General features: G+C 40.8%; 1 protein-coding gene across 1 annotated transcript; it reads left to right on the forward strand.

The window, feature by feature from the left end:
- Window positions 1-764: 764 nt before the first annotated feature.
- LOC141055983 (serine/threonine-protein kinase SBK1-like) lies at window positions 765-3,471 on the forward strand. The gene is made up of 3 exons (XM_073552666.1): window positions 765-921; window positions 2,082-2,284; window positions 2,635-3,471. Exons 1-3 carry the CDS (start codon window positions 807-809, stop codon window positions 3,241-3,243), a joined length of 927 nt encoding a protein of 308 aa, XP_073408767.1. The 5' UTR covers window positions 765-806; the 3' UTR covers window positions 3,244-3,471.
- Window positions 3,472-18,218: the final 14,747 nt, after the last annotated feature.

The raw sequence follows: 18,218 nt of genomic DNA on the forward strand, positions 1-18,218 counted from the left end.
TAAGGGGCAGAATAAATTCAGAGCAGAGTACATTAGCAATTTACTAGCAAAATAAACAATACTAAGGTGGCTCCTCCCAGCCACCATTGTGCCACATTCATCTGTAATTCAATGGAGGTTTCTGACATCCAATTGGCTAATGAGAAGGATGGACATCAATGCCAGGTAGCTGCTTAACTATAAAAGCTAGAAGAGTTTCATGAGTCTTGTGGGCTTATTCCTGAGAACTTCTCTGTGGAGATAGGACCTCTCTGACTGAACCATAAAAAAGCGACATCATTCAACTTTTTGGAGCAGAAAGAACTTATAATTTTCACCAAAAACCTGACCCAGGTAAGATCACTCTTGAATAGTATATCCATTGGTGTTATTTATTAGGAGTTTGGGGTCTTCTTGCCAAATAACCAAACAACAATTATTCAGATTTGTAGTGCCATTACACTGGTTACAAATTCTAATTTTCTTGCTTGTCCTAATCCTCAAACATATAAAAGATACAGAAGTGTTTGTATCTAGAGATTATTATCATAGAACCATTTAGATTTATCCTAATTTTGATATTATCAGTAATTATAATGACTTCATGGAAAAGTTGCTGACAGCAAAAATCCTAATTAAGATACTGACTGGCATTTATTTTTGTTGTATGATGAGTTTCTAAATTATGATAGCTGCCTAAAGAACTGAGGACTGTGATCACCAAATTATGTTGTATTAATCGTGTTCCTTATGTTTTCCTATAGGGTCATACAGAGTTTCTGAGTTTCTATTGGTTAGCACAAAGAATCACCAACTTTCAAGCAGCTATGGCCGCCTTCCAAATCTTGGAAATAGTGGAGATTTCTGAATGCTACAATGTCATCAAGGAGCTTGGCCAAGGGTCATTTGGAAAAGTTGTACTTGCACAGAACAAATTAACAGGTATGTGAACAATGCAAAAACAAAGATGATCATTTATGAACATCGATGAAATAAAAGTGGCAATTTATGTATATGTCTAATATATTAATGACTTTAACTGGCCATGGAGATGAGCTATTTATTTGTAGGTCATTGGTAGGTCCACAATATTTTAGTAACATCAGCTGTCAAAATGCCCATACACCTAGGAGTAAAATCATCCAAACCTGCCAAATTTGGCAAATTTTGATCAAAATCTAATGTGTATAGTTGGGTTAAATAGGGATCATATGACAATAGAGAGGTCAGGAGAAATAAATGTTGGCCAAATGTTACCTCGCTAGCTGTCAATAGTAAGTGGGGGCTTCATTTCTTCTGTGTCATCAGCTTTCTTCAAAGTCAGATGGATCTGCCAATGGTCTGGAGACAGATATCCATGTGTATGACCAACTTTACTCTCTCATGTTATAAAAATGTCCATCTAAAAATATTAATAGGCTCCATCATCCATTGTGAACCTGACAGAAGTCATTGAGAGACAAAAGGATTAAGAAGTTGGAGTTGGGTCCCCCAGTTGTTGTTTTTTTTTTTCTCACTGGAGATAGTTGGCTGCAAGATGATTCAGACAGTGGCTCTTTTGTAGAGAACACAAACATGTTTTCGAGAGGTCCCAAGTTTAATGTTAGACAGCGGCTGTCAAAATTATCTCCAAGGAGGAAAAAAATATCATGAGTTTTAGCTCCAACCGCTCAATCTTTATACCCACAGCTGAGCCAAATGTTTCCATGTACTGGTGAGTTTGGAAAGGTGACTGTCAGCGAAATGATAGATCTTGTGTATATTCCTCTAGATAGTGACATTTAAGCTAAAAAAACAAACAAACAACAATTGTGTATTGAATTTCTATCTTTCTGATATTTCTGCTCACTGATATCTTTCTAAGATTTGGAAGGATGCCAAAATTGGCTGTTTCGGTCAACTTTGTTCTAATTTTCATGGCAGCCTCAGCCTGTCATTCCCTGACTTTCATCTAAAGTATTTTTTTTGTTTAATCATATTTGTTTTTAATTTGAAGTAAAAAGGGGATAAGTGGATGCCAAGCACATCTGGCATCATTTTTATAGTGATAAACTTGGGATTAAACTGGTGTTATACATTTTTCTTTTTTGTGTGTTTTTTAGGAGAACCAGCAGCTGTGAAATTAATAAGGAAGGACAGAACTAAACTGGAAACCTTTCTGATGGAGTTGTCATTGTCAATCACCCTCTCTGACCACCCGAACATTATTGGCACATATCCCATCTTTATTGGCACAATGGACCACTATGTGCTGACTCAGGAGTTGGCAACGGCGGGCACCTTGCATGATATTATCCAAAGTGAGGTAAGAAAGGCCGGCTTCAGTTCTTCTCTTACAATACATACGTACTTTATTGTGAAACACCAAAGCTTGGAGATAGACATCAACAATAAGGGAGAGATTCTATATACTCACATAGCCAGTTAGCTAACTAATGCGTATGAAGCTCTTTGGAAATACATCAAGCCTTTTAAAGGGTGGAAGAGTCTTTTATTACAATGCACTTTTTCATGCCACATGACCATCACAGAATCAGTTTTACCTACTGCAGCATCCACTGTCCCAACAATAGCAAACTGTTCAAATTTTAGTATTTTTGCTTTAGATAAAGGACTACACAAGTAATTCTCATGATACTGATTTGTTTTCTGCAGGTTGGAATTCCTGAGGAGGCGGTCAAGAGGTGCGCATTACAGATATCTTGGGCCCTCGACTATTTGCATGGTAGACGATTGGTGCACAGAGACCTGAAGCCAGACAATGTGTTGCTCATGGACAAGGACTGTTATGAAATCAAGCTGAGTGACTTTGGTTTGACCCAACCAGTGGGAACCTATGTGTCCTCCATGTCACATATTATTCCATACATGTCTCCAGAATTGAGTGAATTGAAAGAAGAAGAATATTTAGTCTTGAGCCCTGCTATAGATACTTGGGCCTTTGGGGTTCTTCTCTTTGTTATTTTGACTGGATATTTTCCCTGGCTGGAAGCAATAGAGACAGACGCAATGTACAAAGAGTACATCAACTGGAAGAAAAATCCAGACCAGATTCCTCCACCTGCTCGTTGGGAGAGGTTTTCAAGAGAAGCCATTAAAATGTTGGGCAATCTCCTTGTTCAATGTCCATCTTCTCGTCTTCCAATTCTGTCTGTCTTTGATTACCTCAATATTCCCTGGAAAATAAACGTCTTGGAGTATGGCACCAACATGGAGGCTCAGGAGGAAGATTTGGTAATAGAAGTTGTGGAGGACAGCCAATAGCTTCAGTTTATGATGAAACAGAACCCGGAAAGCAGCACATTAAGTCTTGGAGCAGAAGTCGACAATCCAATCATATTAATCCATTAAGGAAAATAGAACTTAATATGTGCCTTATATGAGCATGCGCCAGTTGCTTTTTGCATCCTCTGTATACACATCTGTGATTACTGTTGTTTTTTACTTCTTCTTGTATTTAATTATATTTTCAATAAATTTTATATTTTTGTATTTATGGTATAGTTACCTTTCTTTGGGCTGAAAGCTCTGATTTTTGTGTAGGTTTGACTATGCAGGGAGCATCCCTTTCTTTTTTGGAATATGCTGATTTATCTCACCCACTGTGTCGGCTTAATTAAATTCATATTGATCCATGCAGAAGGAATCACATTGACTCTTCAATCCAAAGTGGAAATTTCGAAAGGCTTCATGGAAGGAAATCATGGGGCGATCATTCTAATCTCAAACTGGTGGTCGAAACTCCAGAGTGGACTACAATTATCAGAAGTCTTTTGGTTGATCTGAATGGGACCACTGAAGAACACAAGGAACATGTGCATCTGGTCACTTAGCATACACAAATGAGCATTTTCAGTTCCTGCATCTACTCCTCCTACTTCACCTCCTCTTGCGGCAGAGTGGTCATGGCTACTGAGAAGACAGGCATAATCACACAAAAAAGTCCAAAATATTTACAGCCCTGTATCTGTTAGGATTTATGTATCCCTTCAAAAATTTCAAACTATTCACACAAAATGTTACAAAAAATGAAGACTACACTGGTAACTTAAAGGGTACTTAATAAAAGATATTTTTATTGAAAATCAATGTTAAAAGTATATCAAGCGAAAAGGTACTGAATATACAAAGAGAGACATACTACCATGGGGTACCGCCAAATGCACAGGCTGTTATACAAACAGCGGCCCAATGACAAAATGAAATATGTTAGGAAGTAACCACAATACAATAAATATCAATATAAAACACACTCATGCCAATCACTGGTAATTAAAATATATATGTATAGTGCAATAAAGAGCAAAAAATGTTAATAACTAGTATAAATATAGCAAAATAAGGAAATGGTTGCACTCAATTGCATTAAGGCATATCAAATATGAAATATCTGAAATGTGAATAGCATAATGGCTTTTGGAATCTAGAAAAAACATATGACATACTTAGCACAAAATTTGGCCAAAAGATGTGAGCACATTCACCAACGTCAAGGTGATCTCATTGAACGGGCTCCTATTCTAACTGCCTCATGTGAACTACTGGCTAATAACAAGATAAAGCCTATATTTATAGGAAGATAGGAACCAAAAAGTGATTGGATGCAATTAAAATCACAGCTTGATGAAGGGCAGAGTGCTCAGTCAGAAAGCTAACATACAAATGACAGAAAAAACTGACGACACATCCTAGTCTGAATAGGTGCATACCAAAAAACAGCTTACATATCAAAATAAGGAAATGGTTGCACTCAATTGCATTAAGGCATATGAAATGTGAACAGCATAATGGCTTTTGGAATTTAGAAAAAACATATGAGATACTTAGCACCAAATTTAGCCATTTGTATGTTAGCTTTCTGACTGAGCACTCCGCCCTTCGTCAAGCTGTGATTTTAATTGCATCCAATCACTTTTTGGTTCCTATCTTCCTATAAATATAGGCTTTATCTTGTTATTAGCCAGTAGTTCACATGAGGCAGTTAGAATAGGGACCCATTCAATGAGATCACCTTGAAGTTGGTGAATGGGCTCACATCTTTTGGCCAAATTTTGTGCTAAGTATCTCATGTTTTTTTCTAAATTCCAAAAGCCATTATGCTATTCACATTTCATATATTTCATGTTTGATATGCCTTAATGCAATTGAGTGCAACCATTTCCTTATTTTGATATGTAAGCTGTTTTTGGTATGCACCTATTCAGACTAGGATGTGCTGTCAGTTTTTTCTGTCATTAGTATAAATATAGGCTATAAAAATGTGCCATGAAAAAAAGCTATTAACCCCTTAACGACCAGGGGTATTTTTGGTTTTGCATTTTCATTTTTCCCTCCCCTTCTTTCCAGAGCCATAACTTTTTTATTTTTCCGTTTATATGGCCATATGAGGGCTTATTTTTTGTGGGACGAGTTGTACTTTTAAATGACACCATTGGTTTTAGCATGTCGTGTACTCAAAAACGGGAAAAAAATTCCAAGTGCGGTGAAATTGCCAAAAAAGTGCAATCCCACACTTGTTTTTTGCTTGGCTTTTTTGCTAGGTTCACTAGATGCTAAATCTGACCTGCCATTATGATTCTCCAGGTCATTATGAGTTCAAAGGCACCAAACATGTCTATGTCCTCTTTTATCTAAGTGGTGAAAAAAAATTCCAAAGTTTGCTAAAAAAAAAAAAAAAAAAAAAAAAAATGTGCGCAATTTTCCGAGACCCGTAGCGTCTCCATTTTTCATGATCTGGGGTCGGGTGAGGGCTTATTTTTTCCATGCCAGACTGACGTTTTTAATGATACCACTTTTGTGCAGATATGTTCTTTTGATCGCCCGTTATTGCATTTTAATGCAATGTCTTGGTGACCAAAAAAACGTAATTCTGGCGTTTTGAATTTTTTTCTCGCTACGCCGTTTAGCGATCGGGTTAATGCTTTTTTTTATTGATAGATCGGGCGATTCTGAACGCGGCGATACCTAATATGTGTATGTGGGATTTTTTTTTACTGTTTTATTTTGATTGGGGCGAAAGGGGGGTGATTTGAACTTTTATGTTTTTTTAATTTTTTTTTATTTTTAAACATTTTTTTTTTTTTACTTTTGGCATGCTTCAATAGCCTCCATAGGAGGCTAGAAGCTTGCGCAACCCGATCGGCTCTTCTACATATGGGCGATGAGCAGATCGCCCATATGTAGCAGATTTACTGCTGTGCTTTCAGCGCCGACCACTGGGTGGCGCTGAAAGCCTTATGCCTGGAACAACCATAGAGGTCTCATAGAGACGTCTGGTTGTCCAGGCAACGTGACGCCGACCCCCGATCACGTGACGGGGGTCGGCGATGATGTCATTTCCGACCCGGCGGCCGGAAATGCTATTTAAATGCCCGCTGTCAGCTTTGACAGCGGCATTTAACTAGTTAATAGGCGCGGGCGGACGGCAATTCCGCTCGCGCCTATTGCGGGCACATGTCAGCTGTTCATAACAGCTGACATGTCCCAGCTTTGATGCGGGCTCAGCGCCGGAGCCCTCATCAAAGCAGGGGAGATGTCCGATGATGGACTGTGTCCGTCATTGGACATTAAGGGGTTAAGTGCTCATTATATATCCCTTAAAAATAACAATAAGCGATAGGCATAAAAATTGTGCCATAAAAGGAAAGTGCTAAGAGTTTACAAACCAGGACATGATTATCTTTATAGGACATTAACGGTAGACATAAGCTACAAAATACACATGCACATAAAGAGCCATCTTACACCACGTGCCCACACTAGGAAGTGCCTGTCTGAATCCTGTTCATTTAGACACTGTTCATATGTTCAGGTTTTAAATACATTAGATAGTGACTGCTCCATTATGGGTTACCTTGACGAGGTGGAGTGGCTTGGTATACATTTTTTTGCAAAAAAGTATCGACTAAATACCCTGTATTTGTTGTCATTTTTTACCAGCACTTGCTGATTACTGTCATATTTTTTTACTGCAGAGTACAGTATTTTTGCACATTTGTCATTCTGTGTTTTCTTTGTGTTTCAGTCAGTGGGTGGTGTGAACACTGTCCAACCGACTTGTTCACATTTGTGCATGTCACATGTCTTTTTAATAAGATACAAAATAGTATCACAAACAATTGGGCATGTTTTACCTATAAGGTGCACGTGGATCTCTTGGCGTCCCTGCTGAGAAGGCAGGTAGTAAGGCCAAACCTTACAAAAATGAATGGCATTTATGTATGGATTAATCCATAAAATGTGAGTGCTTTTTTTTATTTTTTTTATGGGGTTGAGGACGGTTTATTAGGTAAAAAAAATCTTAAGTTTGGGAAGGTTTATGGTTTTCAGTTTATATAAATGAGATTTATCCCCTTTCTGACATCAGGCATAATATTCCGTCCATGTGCCCTGGGCCTATTTGACCATGGATGGAATATTACATCTGAGTGGCCACGTACACGGGGTGCGCGGCTGGGTGTCAGTTAATTCTCACAGCTGACACCCGGTACTAAGGTCCAGGAGCAGTCACAGACCGATCCCAACACTTTAAACCCCAAAAATGCTGTGATCGAACACGATAGCAGCATTCAGGAAGCCGACACAGGGCTGACAGCCCCTCTGCCTTTGGATCAGAGACAGCGTGGCATGACGCGGGGTCCCAATACCTGCCATGGTGACCCGATGTCATCATGACAACATCCGGGTCACCAGACCTATGAAACTTGCTGATCAGGTGCAGTGCGCGATCAGCAAGTCTCTGTCAGTGACAGTTTCTCTGGCATGCAGATACTGCTTCATCTGCATGCTATAGAAGCGATCAGCCGGCAAAAAATGATAGTCCCAAAGTGGGACAAAGTAAAAAAGTTAGAAAAAAGTTAAAAAAAAAAAATTTAAAAATTGTAAAAATATTTTAAAAAAATCAAGTTATAATAAAAAAATAAATATGTATTCTATCACTAAATATTTGAATGAAAAAAATTAATCTAAACAATAAAAGTGCACATTTAATATCACCGCGTCCGCAATGACCCGACATATAAAACTGTCCCACTGATTAACCCCTTTAGTGAACACCATAAAAAAGGCAAAAAACAATGCTTTAGCATATCGCCGAACAAAAAGTGGAATAACACGCAATCAAAAGATGTATATAAATAAGAATGGTACCACTTAAAATGTCATCTTGTCCTGCAAAAAATGAGCCGCCATACAGCATCATCAGCAAAAAAAAATTAAATTATAGCTCTCAGAATAAAGCGATGCAAAAATTTTTATATGTAATAGTTTTTATTGTATAAAAGCGCCAAAACATAAAAAAATATAAATGAGGTATCGCTGTATTCGTACTGAGCCACAGAATAAAACTACCTTATCAATTTTACCACACGTGGAATGGTATAAACGCCCCCCCCAAAAGAAATTCATGAATTGCTGATTATTGTTCATTCAGCCTCCCAAAAATCGGAATACAAAACGATCAAAAAATGTCATGTGCCCGAAAATGGTACCAATAAAAATGTCAACTCGTCTCGCAAAAAACAAGACCACAAATTACTCTGTGGGCCAAAATATGGAAAAATTATAGCTCTCAAAATATGGTGATGCAAAAACTATTTTCTACAATAGAAAGCGTATTTTAGTGTGTGACAGCTGCCAAACCTAAAAACCCGCTATAACGCATCTTCTACATGTCCTGATATTTCTGATACCATCAATGTCCGTGCGTGTAATACTTGCGGCACACGTGCGGCATGCATGTTCCGCATCAGCACCACAAGGACGAACGCCAGGGAAGAAGCTTTTCAGTAAGCGCTGTTCCCCCATGCTGGGTGCTGAACAAGGCTCTCGTCATTCTCCCCTGCTCTGCCGGTGATCGGCTTGAGCAGGGAAGAATGATGAGAGAGAGGCTGGGGTCATACTTGCAAGAAACTCGAATGAGTATCGCGTCTCAATACCCAGCACTCAGGACCGGAGTGTGCAGGTGCATGTATTTCTATGCAGCTGAGCGCTCCGGTCTGAGTGCTGGTGGCAGTGCTGGGTATTGAGATGCGAAACTCATGCGAGTTTCTCGCAAGTGTGACCCCGGCCTTACATTTAAATAATAAAAGAGACAGCAGGCAATGCCTGAAGGGACTATTACTTCAATCAGCCTACCCCTGCTGCTGCTAATAACAGTGACGGCAGGAGCAGAGGATGGGAGTATTCATCTACCGCTCCTGCACTGTAAATATGGTAATTTAAAAAAAAAATGGCATGGGTTCCCCCCCATTTTTGGCAACCAGCCTTGCTAAAGCTCACAACTAGGGGCTGATATTCTCAAGCTGGTAAGGGGCCATGGATATTGAACACCCCAGCTTAAAAATAGCAGCCCGCAGCTGCCAAGGACCGGCACATCTATTAGAGCCACCAATTTTGGCACTTTGTCCGGATCCTCCCACTTGCCTTGTAGTGGTGGCAAGTGGGGTAATAGTTGTGGGGTTGATGTCACCTCTGTATTGTCAGGTGACACCAAGCCCATGGCTTAGTAATGGAGAGGCATATATAAGACACCTCATGGACACTCCCAGTGGGTCATGGCATCTGCAAACCATAACAGTAAAATCTGGCTCTCCTTCCATTCTGAGCACTGCCATGTGCCCAAACAGTGGTATACCCCTACATATGGGGTATTAGCGTACTTAGGACAAATTGCACAATTACTTTTGGGGTCCAATTTCTTCTGTTACCCTTGGGAAAATAAAAAACTGGGGGTGAAAAGATCATTTCTGTGGAAATTTTTTTTTAATTTTTACGGCTCTACCTTATAAACACATCTAGATAAGTTCTTTAGGGGGTCTAGTTTACAAAATGGTGTCACATGTGAGGGGTTTCTACTGTTTAGGCACATCAGGGGCTCTCCAAATGCGACATGGTGTCCGATTTTAATTCCAGCCAATTTTGCATTGAAAAAGTAAAACAATCGTGGATTTCTGCGGATCAGGGAGTATATTGGTTGTTTGTTATTTTAATATTTTTTACAGATGACACTGGCTTCGGGGATCAAAGTGACAAATGATGGTGAGTATGTACTCTGTTATATGTACTGTATGTCTATATGTATATATTGTATAAATGTATTGTATGTAGTATGTATGTTGTATGTATGCAGTATGTATGTATGCATGTTGTATGAATGTAGTATATATGTAGTATGTATGTATTATGTAGTATGTATGTTGTATGAATGTAGTATATATGTATGTTGTATGAATGTAGTATATATGAAGTAGGTATGTAGTATGCATGTATGTTGTATGAATGTTGTATATATGTAGAATGTATGTAGTATGTATGACTTGTGGTCCCATCGGACGATGCCTGCACACACACAAACCCCGGCAGGCCCGCACAGACCCCTGGCAGGCCCGCACAGACCGCGCATCATGATGACATCATTTCAGCAGCCAATCACAGCCATGCCATTAGTTAACATGGCTAACACAACTGGCTCATTGCACTATGGGAACTTCCGATTCGGTATTCGATATTGTAAAAATATCGGAACTCAGTATCGGAACTCCGATACAGCGAATATCTGCCGATACCCGATATTTGCAGTATCGGAATGCTCAACACTACTAATGACACATTGCACAACAACTTTTGGAGTCAAATTTCTCCTTTTACCCTTGGGAAAATAAAAAAATTTGGATCTGAAGTAAACTTTTTGTGAAGAAAAGTTAAATGGTCGTTTTTTTTTTAAACATTTCAAAAATTCCTGTGAAGCACCTGAAGGGTTAATAAACTTCTTGAATATGATTTTGAGCGTCATCAGGGGTGCAGTTTTTAGAATAGTTTCACTTTTGGGTATTTTCTATTGCATAGACCCCTCAAAGTCACTTCAAATGTGATGTGGTACCTTAAAAAAAATTGTTGTGAAAATGAGAAAATTTTGGTTCTAAAATTGTGCTGATGTAAAGTAGACATGTGGGAAATGGTACTTATTAAGTATTTTATGTGACATATTTCTGTGACTTAAGGGCATGAAATTTCAAAGTTAGAGGGGGGCGTGGCACGTGCGCTGAGGGATGGTGGCAGCCTGAGCGCTGAGCTCCTGCAGAGCTGCCTCAACAAAGCGACCTTACAAGCACAATAGCAGTCATTTACGCAAAAATTCCTGAGAAAATTATTCCAGCACATGCCAGGAATCAGGATCAATTGACCCTATTTTTGAAGAATTTGAGAGGATATTCTGAAAAATACAGCCTCTGGACATTAGCGGGAAAACGTGGGAAATGCCTCAGTAACAGCTGAAGTGGTACCTCACACAGCGGTGGCAGGAGCGGTCTGCATTGCATGTCCCAGGAGCAGACGGGAAGCCAACCTTTCGGTGAGAGAAGACACAGCTGTGAAGAGGACATCACGGTAACTGGAGGCAACACCGGAAGTCAGGTCCACAGAGAGAAGATAATCATCGCTGGCATAACATAGAGCGGGCAGTGAGTTTTGGCCATTTAGCCGCTGCTGAGGGGAGAGAGTGGTGCCAGACTGATCCCCTGTGGGCACAACAGGGGAAGTACTATCACAGAAAACATCTCTATATATATTGTATTTTTGAATGTGTGTGTGGGTGGGTATCACTAACCAATCAGGAAGCATCTTTCATTTTACCAGAGCTGTTTTGGTTGCTATGAGCAACAGTTTTCCCTCTCCAGAAAACACCTCAGCAGACACTGACATGGTGGAAGAAATCTAGCATTCCCGGAAATATAAGCTCCCAGCCATTGTCTGCCCCCCAAAAAGGAGCAGAGAGCACATGACAGAAATGAATCACCCCTTCCGTGCCCATATACACATCACACATCCTCCATCCTATAGGCGCATCTTTCCTCTTAAAGGGATCATTGGTATGGAAGTCAGGGCAAATCCACTCAGCGCTCTGATACTGACCCCAGGCTTCTATTAAAGGGATCATTGCTATGGAAGTTAGGGCAATTTCACTCAGCATTCTGATTCTGACCCCAAACTCTCTTAAAGGTATCCCCGGTATGGAAGTCAGGGCAATTGCCTTTGAATGCTCTGGTTCTGACCCGAGGCTGACGGGATGATGTGGGATATTAGGGGTAGTAATCCGGTGGCTCTGGCTGACGGGACGATGGGGGATATTAGGGGGAGTAGTCCGGTGGCTCTGGCTGACGGGATGATGTGGGATATTAGGGGTAGTAATCCGGTGGCTCTGGCTGACGGGATGATGTGGGATATTAGGGGTAGTAATCCGGTGGCTCTGGCTGACGGGATGATGTGGGATATTAGGGGTAGTAATCCGGTGACTCTGGCTGATGGGATGATGTGGGATATTAGGGGTAGTAGCCTGGTGGCTCTGGATGACGGGATGATGTGGGATATTATAGTGAATGTGGCTATGCGGAGTGGGCGGGGCTGTACACTCAGCTTTATATATATATATAATCATTATAATTTGCTATAACTAACCGTAGTTAGTTACTATGCCCGGGCAGCGCCGGGCTCTTCAGCTAGTTATTATATATTATCCTACTGCATTGACTGCAGAATAGGAGTGTGTTTTTGAACCCCTGTCTATCTGGTGACACTGTGTCTGTAAAAACTTGGGAGCTGTGAAAGGACCTGGATCAATAGAATATTGACACCTGAGGACAATAGGCGGGATTATAAGCTATACAGGGATCTAAGCATTCTATTGACACCTCTTCACTAGCTACACTATTAAGCTTTGAATAACCCTTTAACCCATACCAGTGAACACTGCACTCACATCTGAGGGCAACTTGTTGTCTGACTGCCTGAACTTAATTTACATTACTTTAACAATACCTATTGCAACCAATAGCTATATTGTTCACTTCAATTATATAAGTAGTCCTTGGTCCTAACTTACATAGCTTTAACAGTATTAACTACAGATAATAGCTGTATTGTTAATCCTTGCCTCATACAAGTGATTTCTGCAAACACAACTGAGAACATCCTGTTGACCTGTGTTTACATGTATCTAATTTACATTATTTAAATACTATATATCCTGCATAAATAATTCTATAAACTAGTGACATCATAAAGGAGTAGTTGAATTAAACAACTAGTTGTAAGTGCTGAGCAGACTCATCTATATTAGTCAGCTGAAAGGCCCCTTTACATTTAGCGAAGCACCAGCGATCCCAACCACGATATGACCCGGTCAGGATCGCTAGTGCATTGCTAAATGGTCGCTAGAGAGCTGCCACACAGGCAGATTTCACTAGCGATGCAGCAGCGGTCGTTACTCACCTTTCAGACGCGGCGACCATGACGTCCTCTGTCCGCGTCCACGCGTTGCTCGTCGGCGCCAGCAGGAAGCGCCCGATGAGAAATGGACCTGCACGATCTCGCTCGATCAGCGACAGACAGCGGGGGAGCCGGTCGGAGGAAAGTATCACACATAGCGATATCGCTAGCAATATCGCTGCTGCGTCACAAAATCGGTGACGCTTTAGCAATATTGCTAGCGATATCACTATGTGTAAAACCCTCTTTACTCTGATTGTTTCGCTTAAAAGTTATTTTGTAGACTCTCCTGACTAGTTCCTTTGAGGAACATATTAGACGATCTTTACAAATAGAAGCTGGGTCTGCAAAGACCAAATCTTTAAAAAAAGGAGACTGGTCCACTCTCAGTGCTCAAAAAACTAGAGACCCTCCTAACATGAAATTAGCTTCGGGACCTCGGAACTCTGCTATTTCTTTTAGGTCTAGATCTCCTATTAAGAATGGAAATATTACAGCTAACCTTCCCCCTACAGTTGTGGCCAAAAGTATTGACACCTCTGCAATTCTGTCAGATAATACTCAGTTTCTTCCTGAAAATGATTGCAAACACAAATTCTTTGGTATTATTATCTTCATTTAATTTGTCTTAAATGAAAAACACAAAAAGAATTGTCCTAAAGCCAAATTGGATATAATTCCACATCAAACATAAAAAAGAGGGTAGACAAAAGCATGGAGCATGGAGAAAAGAAAGAAGACCAAAGAACTGTCTGAGGACTTGAGAAACCAAATTATGAGGAAGCATGAGCAATCTCAAGGCTACAAGTCCATCTCCAAAGACCTGAATGTTCCTGTGTCTACCGTGCGCAGTGTCATCAAGAAGTTTAAAGCCCATGGCACTGTGACTAACCTCCCTAGATGTGGACGGAAAAGAAAAATTGACAAGAAATTTCAACGCAAGATTGTGCGGATGTTGGATAAAGAACCTCGACTAACATCCAAACAAGTTCAAGCTGCCCTGCAGTCCGAGGGTACAACAGTGTCAACTCGTACTATCCATCGGCGTCTGAATGAAAAGGGACTGTATGGTAGGAGACCCAGGAAGACCCCACTTCTTACCCCGAGACATAAAAAAAGCCAGGCTGGAGTTTGCCAAAACTTACCTGAAAAAGCCTAAAACGTTTTGGAAGAATGTTCTCTGGTCAGATGAGACAAAAGTAGAGCTTTTTGGGCAAAGGCATCAACATAGAGTTTACAGGAGAAAAAAAGAGGCATTCAAAGAAAAGAACACGGTCCCTACAGTCAAACATGGTGGAGGTTCCCTGATGTTTTGGGGTTGCTTTGCTGCCTCTGGCACTGGACTGCTTGACCGTGTGCATAGCATTATGAAGTCTGAAGACTACCAACAAATTTTGCAGCATAATGTAGGGCCCAGTGTGGAAAGCTGGGTCTCCCTCAGAGGTCATGGGTCTTCCAGCAGGACAATGACCCAAAACACACTTCAAAAAGCACTAGAAAATGGTTTGAGAGAAAGCACTGGAGACTTCTAAGGTGGCCAGCAATGAGTCCAGACCTGAATCCCATAGAACACCTGTGGAGAGATCTAAAAATGACAGTTTGGAGAAGGCACCCTTCAAATATCAGGGACCTGGAGGAGTTTGCTAAAGAAGAACGGTCTAAAATTCCAGCAGAGCATTGTAAGAAACTCATTGATGGTTACCGGAAGCGGTTGGTCGCAGTTATTTTGGCTAAAGGTTGTGCAACCAAGTATTAGCCTGAGGGTGCTAATACTTTTGTCTGGCTCATTTTTGGAGTTTTGCGTGAAATTATCAATGTTTTGCTTTTTGTTTCATTCTCTTTTGTGTTTTTTCATTTAAGACAAATTAAATGACGATAATAATACCAAAGAATTTGTGTTTGCAATCATTTTCAGGAAGAAACTGAGTATTATCTGACAGAATTACAGGGGTGTCAATACTTTTGGCCACAACTGTATAGTACCAAACAGTAAAATGGCATAAGAGGTACTGCATCAGAGATCTCTGAGCTCTGAGTCTCAAAGTGGGACCCAATATCCCTTACAAGTTGTTAAATCTAAAGAGACCCTATTTGGGGAGCAGGCATAACAGGGGGAAATGATTGATAGCTCCCAATCACATAAAAGAAAAGGGACAGGAGAGGGTAACTCAGGAGAAAATAACATGTCTGGAAATGACTTTCCTACTAATAGCCCAATTAAACCGCAACCTAAAAAAGGATGTCTGGAGTCTTCGTATTTGGTAGATCCTCCATCCAACCCAGTCAACTTTGATAATTTCTTAAAATCAGAAAAAGTAGCTACGGAGGGTTTTATAGCCAAATTTTGTTAAGCCCTAACTGAGTCCATCAGACTTGGATTTGAAGCGCGTAAAGACTCATTACAGGAAGTATGTAGAGGCTTTACGCAAAGGTTCGAAGGCAATGAAGCGAGAATCGCAAAAGTTGAACATAGTTCAGAATCTATTGCAAAAGAAAAAACAGAGTTAAGGGAAGAAGTTCTATCCTTGGGATCAAAACTAACAGATCTGGAGGATAGAAATAGGAGAAATAACATAAAAGTCAGGGGAATTCCAGAAAATGTCTTGCAGGATGAATTGGCAGAGTATGTTAAAACCTTGTTTAAAAGAACGGTTCCTTCCCTGACTTGAGCTCCAACTTACCATGGATAGGAACCACAGGTTGCCTCATCCAAGAGGCATCCCCCCTGACAAACCAAGAGATACGATTCTGCATCTCCACTTTTTCCAAACAAAAGAACAAATTCTGAAATTTATAAGAGAGGAGGGCTCATTTCCGCCTCCTCATAACAACATTAAAATTTTTTCAGACTTCTCAAAGGCTACGATGGACGAGAGGAAAGCTTTTAGAGAAGTCACATCTAAACTTAGAGATATGGGAACCCCATATAGATGGGGTTTTCCTACCAAATTGTTAGTCACGCACAAGGGTAAAAATATCTCGTTGCTCACAGTGGCGGAGGGTCTGGACTTCGTGCACTTTAAGGCCCCATCACACACAGCGATCTCTCTAGCGAGATCGCTGATTTTGTGATGCCACAGCGATCTTGCCAGCGAGATCACTGTGTGTGATGGGGATCAGCGACCGCCCCCCCTCTGACGGGTATCGCTGATGGTGCTCGATCGGCCTGGACCATTTTTTGATCACTGGTCTCCCGCTGGCCAGCATGCATCGCTGCGTGTGGCAGCCAGAGACCAGCAATCAGCGATGCTGGATTCTGGTTTCTAATGTAAACATCGGGTATCCAGGAGCTGCGGCGAATGGACAAAGAACATCTCATACATCTCATTGTGGATGTCATGTTGTGTCTGTATTTCAATAGTTTAAACAATTAAATCATATAAACTCTATTTATGATTTCTATAATAATAGAAAAAGATATTAAATGTGTGTTTATTATGGTCATTTCATGGTACAGCGCAGACGTGTGTCAGATATTCCTTAAATAGTTTATTTGGGCAGAAGTAACAAATCCCCTATAAGAACTGACATTGAAGGATGATGACTTCCTCTGTCCTTTCCATTTTACTGGTTACATGGTTGTTATTGACATGTAACCATCCATTCCTTTCTTAAATTCATTCAGTGAGTTGGTGATGGCCAACTCACTGAATGAATTTAAGAAAGGAATGGATGCATTTCTTGTGAGTAACAGTATAGAAGGTTACGAATAAATTGGCTTCTACTCTGTTGGTTTTTTGCCTTCCCCAGGATCAACAATGCAGAACAGCTGAAGTAAAAATAGGCTGAACTAGATGGACATAAGGTCTTCCTTCAGCCTTCAAAACTATGTTACTATGTTTCTAAGCAAGCTTGACTGGGCAGAGGGAAGTCTTCCTGTACAGTCTGAAGATTCCCAATCCTGCCCCCCACGTCTCACATCCACGGGGATTTAGAAAACAAACCAGTGTCCTCTATCAATCTGCACTGAGTTACGAGAGCTGGAAATTGATATATTAAAATAAAACTGACAGCTGATACATCCAGTATCTGACACGTGCTGCCCGTGGATGTATGATATCAGCCAGGTATGTTGAACTCTGAAATACTGCAAAATTTCAAAACTACTTTAAAAGCCACTGGGGACCGTGCGGCGCTATTGATCCATGGCAGGTGGCAGTAAGAGGATTCCGGGGATCCGCCTGTCAGACTGGTCGCACTTTACAGTGTAGTTCTGACCCTGGAGGCTCTTAGACTAATTGATCAGGCGGGTTCCCAGCTACTTCTTTCCATCACCTGTCCAGGTTTGACTGGTCTCTCCCGATATGCACAGGCAGTCACTGGCAGTGGGCTGAAAGAAGCCGCTTGAGAGACTAATCTTAAGTGCAGCTCGGAATATTTCAGTCATACATGTCTGGGATCATACACCCGATGCCTGATATGTGATGTCCCTGGATTGTTCACCATGTATCAGCTGTCAGGATCTCTGCACCAGTGAATTACCACACATGTAATCTAGAACTTAACCGTAACTCGCAACACTTCACCGACACTTCTGGAATTCCCACCTGAAAAAGTAGAAGAAAACATTAGATACATTTTCAAATTAAGCTGGATGTTTGCTCTAAATTGACCAATTATGGAGCTGATCTAGAATACTGATCCCCTAAACTACAGCTCTATTATCTTCTAAACCACTGATCCCAGCACACCATATGGGCATGCAAGGAGGTTGGCAACCACTGGAGAGACGGATTGGAGACCACCATACTGGGGGAATACAATATCTTTAAATAAATAACCCAATTACTGACCAGACTTCTTCAGACCATTTCTAAAAATAAAAATGGCAAATTCAATAGCTGCTGTTCAAAACACTTAATGCTTATGAGATACTAAAGGCCCCGTCACACACAGTGACATCACCAGCGAGATCGCCGATTTTGTGATGCCACAGTGATCTCGCCAGCGATATCACTGTGCGTGACGGGGATCAG

The sequence above is a fragment of the Dendrobates tinctorius genome, unplaced genomic scaffold (assembly GCF_039654945.1).
Source record: "Dendrobates tinctorius isolate UK_male_01 unplaced genomic scaffold, ASM3965494v1 ptg000193l, whole genome shotgun sequence".
Lineage (NCBI taxonomy): Eukaryota > Metazoa > Chordata > Amphibia > Anura > Dendrobatidae > Dendrobates > Dendrobates tinctorius.

Bases quoted from the DNA above. Each gene is read 5' to 3' on its own strand.
- LOC141055983 (XM_073552666.1), top strand. From the start codon at position 807: ATGGCCGCCTTCCAAATCTTGGAAATAGTGGAGATTTCTGAATGCTAC. The intron at 922-2,081 runs GTATGTGAACAA...TGTGTTTTTTAG, and splicing joins TGCACAGAACAAATTAACAG to GAGAACCAGCAGCTGTGAAA. The intron at 2,285-2,634 runs GTAAGAAAGGCC...TGTTTTCTGCAG, and splicing joins ATGATATTATCCAAAGTGAG to GTTGGAATTCCTGAGGAGGC.